The sequence below is a fragment of the Sylvia atricapilla genome, chromosome 1 (assembly GCF_009819655.1).
Source record: "Sylvia atricapilla isolate bSylAtr1 chromosome 1, bSylAtr1.pri, whole genome shotgun sequence".
Classification (NCBI taxonomy): domain Eukaryota; kingdom Metazoa; phylum Chordata; class Aves; order Passeriformes; family Sylviidae; genus Sylvia; species Sylvia atricapilla.
In genome coordinates, this window is record NC_089140.1 from 6,344,224 (window position 1) to 6,361,148 (window position 16,925).

Sequence of the window (16,925 nt, forward strand, 5' to 3'; positions counted from 1 at the left end):
AAAAGAGATATTTTACATTTCCTGGCTCACAGTGAGTTCAGCCTCTTACCTGCCTCCCCCTTTTAGACCACAGCTACAGAATTACAGCTGTAACACAACCAGAATAGCAGAGAGGGTGCATCACAGCATTAGCCATAAATATTACCACTGTACCCTGGTTTCCCTCCCCCATCTCCATCACAGCTCTCTTATATCAGATACTTTGCACTATCCTCTCACACGTGGTAAGACTTGTGGTAAGCAGAGCTGTAAAATTTGTGTGCAAGGAGAGAAAGCTCTCAGCACAACAACTTGAAGAAACCTGGTTGTTTGTCAAATGGACTTATTGCAAAATCAAACACAGAAATACTGATATTTTGGTATCCATCCATGAGGTATTTCTGGTGCACCGTATTTTGCTCGTTTATATTTTATACACTCACAAGTTTTAAGTGGTTCCTTCTCCCATCCCTCTGAGCTGCACAGAGCCATAATGAAATCCTAACACTTCCATCCCATGCAGAAAGAGTGTCTCCAGCTCCAACCCCACTGTCATAGCAGCTCCAGTGACAGGGAAAATGTCCCTGCTAAGTAACACCAGAATGGCACTCAGCATATCTAGTGCTGAGCAGCTCAGAAAGCTGGAAATCTTCCTCCAGCAGCTTCAGCTGCTCCATGCTCTGCACTGAACTGGTTACCTAAGCTGTATAAAATAATTTTTAAATCTCCTAAAATGCTAATTGTGGGTACCTTCCATAAAAGCAAGAACTTTGTGACACACATTAGCATTAAATACTCCAGCTGTGAGCAAAGTCACCAGAATTCTAAAAAACAAGACATTGATCCCTGAAGTTTGCCTATGTCTCAGGAATGTAATCAAATCTAAAAATCTTTCTCATACAGACCCAACACATAATTCTGTGAACCTGATTTCTTCATATTTTGTGCTAGGTTTTGGAAACTCTAGAGACAGCAGCTAGTGCTTTTGGCTCGGGGAATACTGCTCAGGGAATATTCACAGCATCACAGAACAGGTCAGGTTGGAAGGTACAAGAGGGACATCTGGTCCCATCTCCCTGCTCAAGCAGGGCCATCCCAGAGCACATGGCACAGGATTGAGTCCAGATGGTTCTGGAATATCTCCAGTGAGGGAGACTCCACACCCTCTCTGGACAATCTGTCCCAGTGTATCATCACCTCCACAATAGAGAAGTTTAAATAAAGAATGTTACTTGTGTGGAGGTTGCCTTTAAAGTGGCTTTTGGAAATCACAGGATTACAAAAACGGGAGCAGATCATAAAGAGAAACCTGATGTGAAAACTAGAAGACTGGGAAGAAACTGAGATCTTTTGGCAATGTGCTCAGAATCAGCCTTAGTCAGCAGAGATGTTCAGGAGATTACTGTGAAATGAGGTTCCCAGCCCAGTGCCAGGAAGTCAGATTTCCACACTACAATGATAAATATTTTCAGTGGTAATCGCTGGGGGCCAATCCTGCCTGTCAAAATAGAAGTGCCACAATGGACTGTTTTGATGAATTTCATTCACTCTGCCCCACAATTGGTCCTTACAGCTGTCCTTGTGATAACTTTCACAGCACTGAATTTACATAGTTTTAACTAAAAAGGAATCAATCTAACTGCTTGGATAAAACCACGATATCTTTCTGCAGTGTCTCTTTTCTGCAACGCTATAAGCAATCATATTTATACTGTTTAAGAGTTTTCCATCTCCCTCTTTCCATTTAAAGCACATTTTGGCATAATCAGAGTGCTTTTCAATCACTCCTGGTAAGAACCAGCCTCTGTCTTGGAGAAAAAGCAATTGCATTGGCATGATCAAGTTACTAATGACAGACCCATTATATAATCAACAAATTGGTGTTTCTGCTGGCTATCCCCTTTCCTCTTGCCTCTGTAATAGTTCTCAGCTCAGTCAGACATTTGCAATTCATTTAGTAAATGGACAAAGTAAGCATTTAGATTTTTACCAGTTGTGTTGCATTGTGCTGATTACTAATGGCAGCTGTTGCACCTCACTGCAGAAATATCAGCACAGGGAGGATGATCCTTCAGGCACAGGTGAACATGCAAGTGCCCTGTGCATCATCTGTATTTTCTGCTTCCTTGATGTTAAAACCCTGTCCCTCTCCAAGGGATGAGGAAGCCCAGCACAGGCTGGTAGTTTACCTGTGTACAAAAATTTCCATTGTAAATCTACTAATTCTACTTTATGAATCTCACTAAATTTACTAACTTCATTTTTAGTTGTTCATAAATCCATATAGCTTCTGTTCTATAGATTAAATGTGCCATTTTCAGGCTCATCCTACCAAATGATAATGTCTTCATCACTGTTTTTACTTCTTGTGTTTCTGAGTTTAAGGAAATTACATTATAGATATTTCTGGAAATTCTATTTTGTCACTATGAATAATGTCCCCCCACCTCCTGCACTCATCCCAATCCAAGTATGTAATTTTTTTTACTTATTTTATACACTTAATCTGGAAATCACTCTACCCTGCTTTGGATTAGAGTACACAGTATGGAAGAGAGTTACTTAGATATTTAACTCCACCAGAATATATTTTGAAATGTTAGTGCCATGCTACATTAATAATTAAGTAATTCAAGTTTTCCATTTCCAATATTGAGGCAATATCAAATAACCAGAACCAAAAAGTAACAGATAATCTCAAGCTAGCTCAGCAGTAAAATGCAACTGTTACAATTTAAGGTTGCTGAAGTCCACAACCCCAAATAGCCAGAGAAGTCTCTAGAGGTAAATAAATAAAAAAAAAAAAAAAGAGACCTTCTAAAATTATCTGGCAGGGGCAGACTAAAGCAGAGGATTCCTGTCGTGGGAGTTCTCCTGTGCTACATTTACATTCCCACTAAGCAAGTCCAGGCATATTTGTTTTTACACATTCGTTTCCACACCAAGACACATTTCCATTCCCCCCTCCCTCCTTCTGCTTTTGTGTTCCATCATCCACATCAACAATTAGTGGAAATGCCTGGCTGTGCCTGTTCACATTGTTCCCAGACTTCTCTCTCCCCCAGTGAGCTCTGAAGACCATGCATTATTTGACATGACAAGACTTGGAGGCCTTCTACAGCAACGCCTGCATGCAGGGAAGCAGAGGCAAGGAAGAAGTTAGTCCTGGTTACATCTGGGACAGTAGGACAAGTCACTGTGTGTTAATCCCTTAACACAATAGCCCAGGTGACAGACCTTCAAATGACTGAAGTCTTGTAAACAAAAAACCACCAGAAATCAAAACAGCCTAAAGGTCAAGCTCATTGCTCTGTTTGTTTTGTGACAGGAAAACACAGGATATGCATAGCGTGGGGTTTTCCCCTGAAATAATTAAACATCTATTTTATTTTCCATCACAGCTCATTTCTCAATGCAACATGTGCAACATGTGCAATTTGCCAGCTTGTCTATACACACTGAATGTATTCAGTTTAGAGCAAACAGCTTCACACACACAAGCTCTGCTCATCACAGAATCACAAAATATGCTGAGTTGGAAGGGATCCACAAGAATCATCCAGTCTATCTCCTGGCTCTGTACGGGACCATCCCCAAGAGTCAAACCATGTGACCAAGAGCATTGTCCAAACACTTCTGGAGCTCTGTCAGGTTTGGTGCAGTGATCACTGCCCTGGGGAGCCTGTTCAGTGCCCAGCCACCCTCTGGGTGAAGAACCTTTCTCTAACATCCAACCTAAACCACAACTTCAGGCCATTCCCTCAGATGCTGTCACTGCTCACCACAAAGCAGAGATCAGTGTGCCTGCCCCTCCTAATCCCCTCACAAGTTGTAACTGCAGTGAGGTCTCCACTCAGTCTCCTCCAGGCTGAACAGACCAAGTACCCACAGCCCCTGCTCACACAGCTTCCCCTGCAGACCATTCACCATCCTCATGGCCCTCCTTTGGATGTTCTCCAATGGTTTAATGTCTTTCTTGTCATGTGGCTCCCAAAACTACCCCCAGGACTCAAGGTGGGGCTGCCCCAGCCCAGAGCAGTGCAGGACAATCCCCTCCCTGCTCAGATGCCAATGCTGGGCTGATGCCCCCCATGACTCTTTGGCCCTCCTGGCTCCAGAGCTCTGCTGACTCTCATTCAGCTTGCCATTGACCAGGTCCCGCTCTGTGGCTTTCCAGACCCTCATTCCATACATCCAGGGCTGCCCCATCCCAGGTGCAGAATCCAGCACTTTCTCTTGTTGAAGTTCATACAGTCCATAAGGACTTGTGTCCTTACCTGTCTCATAAATTTACCTAGTCAGGTGCACAGAATATTCAAGACCATAAAACACAAACAAAGGAACTCACTGCCCTCTGAAAGTGATCTTTCAGAAATATTTAGTGTGTTAGTTAATATCTTCTCTCACTTTGTTGCCGAAGTCGAGAAATTCGATTTTATCATTCCTCCAAGAGAAGACGATCAATCCCCAGACACATGTCCCCAGATTTCAGCCTGTGTGTCCCAACTCTCATCCATTAAAGTGCATAAACTGATCAATGCCATTGATTTTACAGCTTTTGCTTTTACATGTGTGCCTCTTTCTTGTCACTTCAACCCAAATCCTTCTACTTCATAAATATGCTGACAAAAAGGTTTATGCAGATTATGGCAGTGAAATACGTTTTTTTTAAATTTTTCAACATTTATATTTGAAAATAAATTTGAAATTACCCACAGAGAGTCTGAACACATTAAATGCCTACAGTAGCTCACAAAACTTTTGAAGTTTACCCAGGTAAAAAAATATATAAACAAAAAAATCCTCTCACGATTTTAAATGATTGCAGCCTTTTCTCAAGTTATGTTGAAAAGAAATTTCTGTCTGAAGTCTTTATCACATGTAATACTTGGTCCCTCTCAGTCAAATGTAAGACAAACATACACAGACTTTATTATGTGTCACAACAGATTGCAACGCACCAAGTATCAGTATTAGTTTCAGTCTTTATCATCAGGAGAGCAGCTGCTATTTATCTCTTCCCAAATTACTTCCTAGTATTACTTTCCATCTGTGTTCCATGGAAATAAAAACCAATTTCTGATTTTTTTGTTGTATTTTCTGTTTGCTTGTTTTTTTCCATTTTCGCTATCAGGCATAAGAGAATGTTACTGGAAGTGGAAAATGAGGAAAGTGGCTTGTTAGTAATGCAGGTATAAATAGCAAAGAGGGAAGAATGGCACCCTGAAAGTCTGAAAGATGTAAAGCTTAATTTTCAAATGTAATTAAGGATATCCTGATGCAAATGAACTGGCAGCATCTTCAAATACTGTAAAAGAACCTAGGATGCCTAAATTCCTTTGAAAATCCCATCTCTTTGAGCTACTAGCCTCCTTAGCATCTATTTTCTTTTCTCAAGGCTTAATCTTGTGAATGGCATTTCAAGTAAACTTGAGTCATCTGTTTGCAGATTTTTGGATCTGAGACTACAGACAGATGGGCATCAAAAGCGAGTGAGTTACCAAGGCTCACCAAGTTAGCACTCGTTTCATCTGACAATGAAAATAAAACAAACTGGCTAAGTAGGAAGGCATTGTAAGGCAACATGCTTTGTTCAGCATTGCAGGAGGATGGGAGGATGCACACAATCTGTTGGGAAATCCAGCTGGGGAACAGCAGCTTCCCTTGCCTTGGGAAATGGCTGAGGTCCACCGGGACAACTGAGGAATACTGGGTGAAGAACAATTTTGTCTGACTAAGTAATGGAGATGAGCCCATTCCAGTGCATGGTTAAGTAAGATGCTTCCTCTTTTACTAACTCCAGTGTTTTACAGCTGATAATCAGAAAAGTTCCATTAACAGCAACTCTTAAATGCCAATTGAAGACATGTTCACAGATCTGCAGCAGTGAAAAGAGCCAGAACTCTTAGTACAATACAGAAAAAAAAAGGGAATTGAAGTAATTACACTTTTTGAATAACTGGATTTACTTTATAAAGAAAAATTCTGGCATGTACTCTCCTGCCTCTGCGCAGATTAAAGCATGTAGAGTCATCCTAAAACACACAGAAAAATATAAGGAAAATGTATAAATAATTATCACCCAACTAATAGAAGTCTCTCAAATTAGTATTTACCATGAATACCAAGTCATTAAATAAAGATCAAAGGAAACAGCTGAATAATATCTTCTACTTCCTATTCTTTTCAGGCTATAGATTTTATGCCTATGAATAATGTTGGTTAAACTTTTCAAATGGCAGAATTTCCCCATTTTCCCATAAAAATGTGGAGTTGATCTAGGATTAGTGGAAGGAAGATCAAAATTGGTGTTGGGATCATGCTGGTAATATCTTTGCTGCTCTAGCTGGCAGCAGCACTAAAGAATACCCAGCTCCAGCAACTGGAAGGACAAGTCAGTGGAATTCAGGAAAGGAGACAGAATGCCTGCAAACTCTTTGGAGACTGATGCAGATTAAATATGGCAGGTAAAGAGTTGTTTCAGATGTACCCAAACTCCATTTTCTTGACAATGTAGATGACTACATGTGAAATAGCTGTAGATGCCTTGTTTCAAGAATTCTACAACTGATGTGCCACCAGCTATACAGAAAATAAAAGACTAACATTTCACAGCTTTCAGCATGAACCCCATGGAGGATGTGATAATCAGGAACACTCACTGGTACCACTTTTAATGCTGGAAATTAAAATTAGTCTCCTCTAATTTATCTCCTATCCTCAATCCTTGGTCTTCCTGATCAGGCTGCCAAGAGTCCTAATAGTGTTATTTTAAGACATGGCATGACTGCCTGTAGACATTAGACCGGAATCCTTTCACTTCACACATATTTTCGAAAAGCAAAAGGGAAAATACTTCCCATGACTGGTGCTTTAGGTTAATGTTATACACGGATCTGACTCGGGTTGAGCTTGTACATTGATCCTAATGGAACAAATACTAAAGGAAGGAGGTTTGGCTTGTAGTTAAGGCAGGGGAGCTGTGTCTGAAAACTTCAGGAGTCCAACTGTCACATTCCTATACAACATGGGAAAAGTTGCTTTAACTCCAGCCATCTCCTTGAATATCAGCACTGCAGGGATGAAGTTGTTTCTTCACACCTCCTCCAGCCAATACAATCTGTCGAGGCTTTAAATTCTTCAGGGAGTTTGTCTTTACTAACATATGTACAGACATCTAACAGCATTCAGTCACGGATGGAAAGAAGATCCCACGAGCTGTTTTGGTGTTTCAGTGTTGGCACACTGACACTTTAAAAGTTGATTCTTTGTGGACCTCAAGCCTCAGCCATTCATCAACGAACAGCTTACACCTCCTCTGCCCTCAGGCCACACAGTAGAGACTCAGACTGCTGAGGATTTAGTGCTCTTATCCCTGAACTGTCTTTCCTCACACGTCTTGGTCTAGATCACACTTCCAACATATGATTAATGCTCAGTAACAGCAAATCGCCCTCTAATGAATTTATGCAAATGGAATGGCAACACATGATGAAAACCACATTCCAGAAGATGCAATGATCTACTGAGAAGCTGGCAAGCTCATACACAGCATGGTAACACTGACTAAGCACCTTTTTTTACCTCTTCCTTACTCTTCATTCCTTTCTCAAGTCTAGTTGGGACAATTGTGCCCCCAGTTTTGATACTCATCTCAGAAAATCCTTTTCCCAGAAGTCTCTATACTCCTTCCAGCCAAATTCAATTTCACTCCTCAGACTGGCTCTATGCGTTTGGAACAAGATCCAACCAACTGTGGAGTTCAATTCCATGTGCCTGTGTAGTGGCTGAACAATAGTCTCTCTCCAGGAACTTTCACTTGCTCGAATGTGTTCCATCAGAGCAGTGAAACTCAGGAATTTCCATCCTTGGGGAAATTCAAAATCTGACTGGGCATAGTCCTGAGTCACCTGCTCTAGTTGACCCTTGGGTCGGGAGTAACATCTGGACTAGACAACCTCCAGATCTCTCTCTTCCAACATCAACAATTTCATGATTTGGTAAAAACACCTGTTTGCACTTACACCTCTTAAAGGCCACATGGCCAAAAGCAAGGCAACACAGTGCTTAGCAAACACGTTAAATGCACACTTATTTAAAGGCATTGAACAGTCCTATATGAGTGGAAATTTGTCAAGGATTAAGGCTAGGTAGCCTTAATAGAGTCATTGTGACCCACTTGAGAAATCTCTAAATAATTCCTCTTTTCTGATTTCCCTGTAGAGTCCATTCAAAGTAAGTGGCAAGCAGGTAACAATCCATTTCTTCCACTAGATAGCCGACAGGCAATGCTTATGGCACCTGTTTAGTTCACCACATTCCTAAAACTACCCCATTTCTATGTAGAGATTGTCTTCACCTGGAAGTTTCTTCTTGTTGGATTCAGATTTTACCCCTGATCTAGCTCACCAAGTACTGATTTCTACAATTCCATAGAAAACACATTTCCAACCTCTCCTAAAGGAATCAGTAGACATGTAGCTTCCACAAACCAGACCTAAACTTCAGTCATTCATAAAATAACCCTGGTAAATCCACAACTGAGCAGCAAAGTCTTGTGTTTTGTAGTATTGTCAGGCAGCACTCTGACTACTCAGAGAAGTTTGCTTTCTTCAGCTTGCAGAAGCAGAGTATTTTCCTATCTTCATTGTTCCAGCAGCATCACTGACATGAAAAGTTGACTGAAAATTGCACAATGGGTGTCATACATAAACGAAGATAAAGGCTCCATAACATGGCAGACAATGCTTATAATGCACACACTTCCTCCTAATGAATCCCCAGATATATGAATATGTCCTCCAGCAGCTTAAAAAAGGCATATAGCCCTCTCACCCTGGTCACAAAAATAGATTGAGTCTTCAGCTTATGACATAGGTTCTGTTTTTGGAGCAGAAGGTCACAGGCACCCTTTGCAATAATGACCGTAAGGTCTGAAGAATCACGGTGTGGAAAATAAATGACAGCCATGAAACTCACACTGTAATGCATTTGCTCTGCATCCCGCTGGGTCATGCCTACATAATGTAATTTACTGGCAAGCTAAATTTTGTGAAAATTTGAAGGATGTAATAAACCATTCTAAGAATCCTCAGTGTCAAAACCTGAAGCACGGCGTTATGTTTTGGTTCTCTACTGTGTAAATAATGCTCTCATGCTTTAAAGGTTTCATATGCAAGCAACTTAAGAGAGACAGTATTATAGAAGCAAACATTAAACTGAAGCATTGCACTCCAGTTTCTACAACTACATAAAGAATAAACACAAAAACCATTCTGCATATCTAACATACATCAGTGTTTTAGCTCACTGCTGGAATGAGAAATAGTTCAGTAGCAGTACAGCACTGTATCACCACACCAACAATAATATTTTATATTTATTGATGGCATTGTATATTCAGGTGTGTACATAAGTTTTCTTTTTCAGGAGAAAAAACACACTCCATTCAAGACTGAAATCTTTTTCTTTTAGCCTTTGAAGACATGCACAGGTCTCCCTGTTAGTGAGATTGTCATATTGTAATATTTTCTCCAGTATGTCTACAGTGCAAACAACAGCAGAAAACTGAGACAGCAGCACCCTGCAACCAGATCATGCCCTGAAGCCATTTCCCAAAGCCTGGTGGTCAGTCTAGGGCATAACAGTCCACATTGTGACATCCCTTTTATCTGCTGTTGATGTTTTCCTTGATGCTTCATTTCTCTTATAACCAAATCTGCTCTTTCCTTATCTCTGTGCATGGGATGCCTTTTGACAGAAACTCAGCTTTTCTTCAAAGGGATGAGAATTCCATGTGTTCCTTCACTCAACATGAATGTCCACAATTTGGGCAACCAATGCTGACTCAGTTTTGCCTCCTTTCTCCTCCCATTAGCCCTATCAACCTGGGCACAGCAACCTACTTTCATGGCTGTCCATATATCATCAACAAAATGAGGGTTGAATTCTCGTTTCAACCACATCTGAATAGCTCCTTTGAATGCCATGTGGTGAAGTTGAGCATTAGCTGAACCTTGTGGGTCCCTGACCAGGAGCTGGAACCTCCTAGGTGGAGATCATTACTCTCCACTTCACTCCTGATCCCTCTGCAGCATGACTTTTCTTCTAATTCCCAATACAAGCACAGTGTAAACTTCCCTGAGCCCAAGTCTCACCATCCACATTTCTGTGAGGTCCTTCCACATTTACAACTTATTTTTCCAAGGAAATTCACTTTTTTTCTGAGCCCACAGTCCTCAAAGGCTCAGGTATAAATAAAGGAAGTTGGGTGAGAAGCTTCAGGAGCAGAATCTCCAACCAGGAAAAGTAATATTTTGTAAGACACAACATGTTTCTGTACACTGGTGGTCTGTTTCTGTTTTGCTTTAGAACAAAAAAGGCTAATGCTTCCTTAATTGCAGTGGCAGCTATTATGATTGTAAACATGAATCCTTAAGATAATTTAAAGTACTATCTCAACACTCCTGAGTAAATACCTCTTACCCTTTCCTGTCTTAATATATCAGCCCTTGAGGGAGGAATCCAAATTTAAACTTCAAGGCCACAGAAGCTCAGGACAACTCACAGCCTGCCCCGTGAGAGCGAGAGGGAGAACAGTAGGAGATTTAATTTCAGGGAAACATTTCTCTCTCCTCAGTCTGTCTCTCTCTTCACCTCCTTTTCCCAAGAAAATAAACATTTCTTTCATTCCTAGATCACACTGGAAGCTGATTTCCTTTCACCTTTGAAAGAATTCACTAGATAATTCCCCATCTGCAGCTTCCTAAAGTGACTCCTAGACTGAAGTGCTGCTCTTATCAGCCCACCCTGCAATTACTGGGAGACAAGAAGCATCCTGTAAAAACTGTGACAGAACAAAATCACTTCACAGTGATTTATTAGGCATGCAGCCATTAGTGACTTTGCAAGTGTGGAAAGCAAGATGGAGGGGCAGAGCCTGAGCCAACAGTAGCTGTCAGAACATCATTGTCATCTAGCGGGTTAGAAATATTTAAGCCATCTGATGTTCAGCCTGGCATCCCAGCCTTACACCAGGCCTGGAAACAGCAAGCAATTTTGACATTGAGGACTCTCTTCAAAATCACAGAGGTTGACAAAGAAAAGGGAGAAACTGTGCAGAGATGTTTCTTTGTGTGGCATAGAAAATAAAGAATCCTGATCTCCAAGCACATCCTTCTAGTGCTTCACCTCTGCTGTCAGGGCTCAAGTACCAGAGGCAAGAGCCACCTCACTGAACTGAAAGGTGTTTTGATATCCATTCACAGATGTTGTTTTTGCGCTTATTGTGAAAAAAAACTCCTTTGTTCTTTTGGATAAAAAGTCACCTTGTGATGTATTTGGGAAAAATCCAAGGAAGTGCCAAGTTCTTGCAATTCCCACCTGCTGAGAGCAGCAGGTGCCTGGTGCCTGGCATAGTGAAGCTCTTGAGACAGGTTCTACCCTCAGTTGTGCTCATGTAAATACAACATAACTTTGCCAGCTCTGACTGAACCATCCCAGATGAAATTCAAAGTAAACAAGAACAGAATCTTTTTTTTTTTTTTTTTTTTTTTTTTTTTTTTTTTTTTGCAGCACCAGGGACCTACAATGGCAACGTTAACATTAGAACAGATCGATTTTGCAAGATGACAAAAGAACATTCTGATCTCACTGCTGTGAGCTCCTACTTAGCAGACAATTGCACCCCATCTCAGAATAGATAGAGATTTAAAAATGTTCAAAGCAATGTGCAGGCATTAACTTCTAATGGCTTAAAAAGGAATTTCATAATGCTAATGTCTTCATATTACAGATATGATGCATCTATAGAGCAAAGGTTTCTATTTAAATCTGTAGCAGCTTTCAAAGATATTTGGACCAGAAATTTCCATTTTAGGCATCTCTGATTTCAAGACTTCTGAATGTGCTGCTGAGACAGACAGAGGTTGATATGACCTTTAGAATGGCACCTTCAGTTATACTCTGGTCCATCTAAATTACTGGCTCAAGTCAGTTGTGTATTTACAAAGGAAAAAACAACTAAACAAGATGTTCCATCATCCCAGCCATTCAGCAAACACTCCCCTGCCATGCTACAGAATACAGTGGCCCCTACTTTATTCTTGGCTACTGAAAACAAGCTGAGAGCAGTGAGGAAAGCCAGCCTGCAGGAATTTAGTGGTCCATCACCACTCCCAGAAGCACAGGTTGGGCACCACCAACCTGTGCTGAAGGAGACTGAGCACAGAAAGAAGGTGAAAATAGAGTGTTTCCAAATTTTTTGTAACATGTCTTGTTCTTCCTTCAGAAAGGTGTACCTGAGAAATGCCCTGGAGTGTTGCAAGCCGCAAACTTGCTTTCTTCAAATTGATTTGTTTTTTCTCACTGTCACAGACAAACCCAAAGCAATAAAACTATGTGGGGGAGGGAAGACATGCATACAACTTTCTTTTTAGAAATCCCTGTCATTCCACAATCCTCTAACCTAATGACAGAGGTTACTTTGCATCCTTCACCTTCTTTTCCCCCAATATATATTACTATTTCAATCAGCATTTCTGCATGACCAATAAATATGTTTCAGCCTGCATCACAACAGTACCTCTCTGTCATGTTGCTTTCTCTTTCAGAATGGACTCCTCTCTCCCCTCCTACACAGACCCTGTTAGCTCTTCTCTTGTTCCCAATCTGAAGATCCAGATGAGCATGAATTATATGTCTCAGCAATAAACATGATCTCAGAGAAACACAAAGAAGAGGATGAACAAAATAAAAATTACTGTCTGGTGAAAGCTCCCTTGACAACTACAACTACACTGACAGGCGCCACTGAAATAATAGGAATGATGCTTCAAAACAACAGCCACGACAACGTTATGAAAGAGAAAAAAAAACAGTCGAAACAGATCTTTTCAAATGCAGATTCCTCTGTCAAGTAAGGAGAATGTGAAAAATGTTCTTTCTTATAGCACAGCCATGTTCAAACTCTGCCAGATTACAGAAAGCCACTAAAAATATGAGTGCAACCATGGGCTCAGTAGTCCAGTTGAGGAATGTTAGAATGATGCAGAATGGAAGAGAAGGATCATATTTTGGGCATGGAAAGGAAGGATGGAAGTCGTTATCTCATTACCGAATCTTGAAACTCTTCCAACTGGGTGAGCAACAAAACTTATGTTGATTTCAGTGCAGCATCAAGCATTTGAAAGCTTTTATTTCAGCCACTACCATTACCCAGGTGACAAACTGCATAGCAAAAAGCCAAGAGATGATAAACATAAAAAATTATGACCCACTACTAAAAATGTTCCATCCAAGACACAACTAAGACACCACTCATGAAGAAAGGTTGTCTACGGATTAGGGAGGAAATCAGAAAAAGCATTAGCATTCCTCTGTCAATAATGATTTGTGCTAAGGAGTTCCTTAAGTACTTTTTTCATGTTAGCTTCACACCATAAAAGGAGGAAAATCGTTCAAAATTCTAGTGTGGTAAGCAGATTATTTCAAAAACACCAGGTGGATGCTGTGAAATCCTGCAAGAACCATAGGAAACTCCAAAACTACTTATGGCTCCTCAGCAGGCAGAAAATGCAGCTCCTGGGAGCAGCAGTGGGGATCCAAGTGCACAAGAGTTTCTGGCTAGACTGAGTCAGGAGTGGGGGGGCCAGTGGAAAGAGATGGCAGAGACAATATTGCAGGCAGGGTGGGAAGGAAAAATGAGCACAGGGGGAGTGGTGCTTTGGTGTGGTACATTTTATTTGCTGGTATTTTACATCCCTATTGTGAAGTATCACTGGCAACATGGTGAAGTTTATAGCCTAAAATCTTCTGTCACAAATACATAGCCAACACCCATGTTAGCAGAAACAGACCCTTTTTTTCTAGTACTGAGTGCACTCTGAGCTCCAGAAGTTTGGCTTGGGCTTTTGGGCTTGCATTCCTCCCCAGAGAAAAATAAAATCTGCAGAAGAGTCATGTACTTTTCCTCCATTTTATTCCACACACTCAAGACACCTAATAAATTTGCTTTGACTTCTTATTCTTTCCTAAAACAAAGGAAAATCTTAGAACCAGAAATATCTTTTTGCTCCTTGGTGGCCTGGCAGAGATACAGGCAGAATTGTTTTCCACTTTTATATAACAAGATTTAAAACAAACTGATAAACAAAAAAAAACCCCCAAAAAATTCCAAACACCAGTTAGTAATAAAACAACAGAGTGCACACAAAAAAGATACAAGGACTGTGTCATTTCTTGCCAGAAGCACTGAAACCAAAACTACATCAGGACTGAGAATAGAAAACTAATAGCTACATGGATCACAAGAACATCCTAATAGTAAAGAAACCCAGCAATCTAAGTTTTGAAAGGCATGTAATTCTGAAGAAGGAGCCAGTCAGCCTTTTAGTACTCACTGGAAATAAAACCTTATATCTGTGGTTATTCTGTACCTGTATCTATAATTTCTTGCATGTTAACTTTATAGAGGAATATACAGAAGAGAGCTGGTGAACAGACTGCACCGCTCACTAGTTTGCTGTGAATACAAGTGCCCTGCTCTTTCGGCAATGACCAGACTGCTTGGATCCAAATCTGAGCGAGCCAGGGTTGCCCAGCCCTGGGAAATTCAGAAGTGGATTAATCTTGGGGGAGAGGGAAGAATCAGATTAAACGCTGGTTCAGCCACAGGCAGGGACAGTTCCCGGAGCCAAACCTGGGAATGTTGAGACCAGCCTTTGGGGGTGAACAAACCTTTTGCTAGACCGTGCTGCGAGTCTGAGAGGGAATGAAACAAACTGAGCCAAACCCACAGCCCAGGGCACAGGAGCACTTGTACAGCAGGGAGTAAGAGTCACTTCTGAAACTGGGATAGTGAGGATACTCCTCCGTGCCACGGACACTGCATCCTGCGCTCCCAGCACCGCACGGGGGGCCGAGAGCCCACTCTTCAGCCCACCCCAGATGTGGAGGACTCGGCTGCTGCAGGGGTGCACCCCCAGCCCAGCACGCCCCAAACTCCAGAGCTCGGCGCAGGAAACACCTCTCCCTGCCTTTCGCTCCGTGTCACAGAAAAACATGCCTAAGCCACGCCAGCTGCCGAAGGGGAGGAAGAGCCACTTACGGGGATGTGCACTCGCAACATGAGTTTCTTGTGGCTGGATATTTTCCTGCTGCTGCTGCTGGAGGCATCTTTCTTCTTGTCCATGGCAGTGCTTCCCATGCCTTCACCCAAGCGTGGTGCTGAGCGATGGATCTGCAGAGGGAGGCTCCTCTTCCACCTCTCCCCACCGTCCCACGGGCCGCAGTTACTCCAGCCTCCTTATTTTCTCTTTTCTTTTCTCTCTTCTTTTTTTTTTTCCCCCTTCCTAATGGCCTTAGGAAATTTTGGGGGGGTGGAGGAGGGGGCAGCAAGAGGAGGGGGGAGAATGAGAGAAGGCGAGGGAAGGGGAGGAGTTTCTCCAGCCCCGGTCTTTAATCCCAGCAGCGAGGTGTCAGGGGGGACCTTCGCCAGAGCATGAGATGCCCTTACAGACGCTGCTCCCTTTCTCACTCTTCCGCCCTTTCAAAAATATCCGGAGCATCCTGGGGGAGGGGGGGGGGGGAGAAAGTTTCCTTCCCCTCGCCCAGCCCGGCCGCACTCGCACCGAAAGAGAGAGAAAAAAAAAATAGAAAAAACCACCCAACCCCCAAAACACCCTAAGGCCACAGAGCCCGAAAAGGGGAAGGTGCTCGGGCGACGCTCCTGGCAGACTGGGGCGGCCCGCGGGGAGTCTGAGCGGGGAGGAAGAGAAGGAGGGCAGGAGGACGGGAGGAGGTGCCCGGGCGCCCCGGCAGGGTCTCCGGGAGCCGCAGGGTCTCCGGGAGCCGCAGGGTCTCCGGGAGCCGCAGGGTCTCCGGGAGCCGCAGGGTCTCCGGGAGCCGCAGGGTCTCCGGGAGCCGCAGGGTCTCCGGGAGATGCAGGTCTCCGGGAGATGCAGGGTCTCCGGGAGATGCAGGACGAGCACCACGCAACTTTTCCGCAGGTCCGGCCGCCTCCTCCGGCTGCCGCTCGCCCCGGGCCGCCCCGCCGGCCCCTTGGCGAGGGGATTGGAGCTGGAGCTGTGCCTGCATTCCCCGCGCTGCCGGAGCACGGAGCTGGGCGAAAAGGCTGCGTTTCACATTGCCAAAAACGCCCGAAGGCGGCGCGGTTCCTCTCCCTCTCCCGACCTCCCAGGCTGTTTCCTCGCCTCCCTCCCCGCAGGATTTCTCCTGGCCGTGCCCTAAGGGAGGAGGATTTCTTTCCCCCGAGGCACCGCTTCCCGGCCGCGCTCCCCGCAGCCCAGCCCGGGATGGCGCTGGCCAAGGAGGCGGCCTCGCCAGGCTTCGTTCCCGCTGGGCTAAAAACCCCAGGCTGCTCTCCCTCCGCCGGGCTGACAGGGAGCGTGTGCCAAGCCCAGGAGGGCCGCAGTCCACTCCTGAACGTAGATTTTTCCGCTCTCTCCCTCCAAAAAGCCTTTAACGCGCTTGCAGATTCAGCCGAGCGAAAGGGGCGGCTCAGCCCCCGCGGGAGGGTGGATTTGGCGTCTCGGAGAAAGAAAAGCTTCCAACATCCATCACCTGTGGCTGTGCTGCTGCCTCAGAGCAAAGCCACGGCACTGCCACCCCTGCTGCCACCAGGGCTGAGAGTCTGGGACAGCAGGGATGGAGAGGTGTCTTTTCTTTAGGACAGCAGGTGGTTGAAACAAGCATACACATCCTGCATCAAAATACGAGGGTTTGTTTCAGAAGTGGCTCATTTTCCCTTGACAATCTCTGCATCTTTTTACACTGCCTGAATTTGAGGATAAGACCAAGCCCGTTACAGCTGCAGACCTTTGATCACAGCACTTAAACTCAGGTTTTCCCTGGGTTCAAAGATGCGCGTGTATGCATTCACAAAGCCTACGCTGTAATCACTCCGTCAAATCTAAGGGCATTCTATA

The 16,925-nt window shown here is 43.5% G+C and overlaps 1 protein-coding gene across 1 annotated transcript in view; it reads right to left on the reverse strand.

The window, feature by feature from the left end:
- The window catches only part of PRKAG2 (protein kinase AMP-activated non-catalytic subunit gamma 2), a 213,301-nt gene extending 197,660 nt beyond the window's left edge, over positions 1–15,641 (reverse strand). The window contains exon 1 of the mRNA XM_066314255.1: positions 15,086–15,641. Coding sequence (XP_066170352.1) covers positions 15,086–15,184 — 99 coding nt within the window. The 5' untranslated portion in view covers positions 15,185–15,641. The remainder of the gene's footprint in view (positions 1–15,085) is intronic.
- Between the last annotated feature and the right edge of the window lie 1,284 nt (positions 15,642–16,925).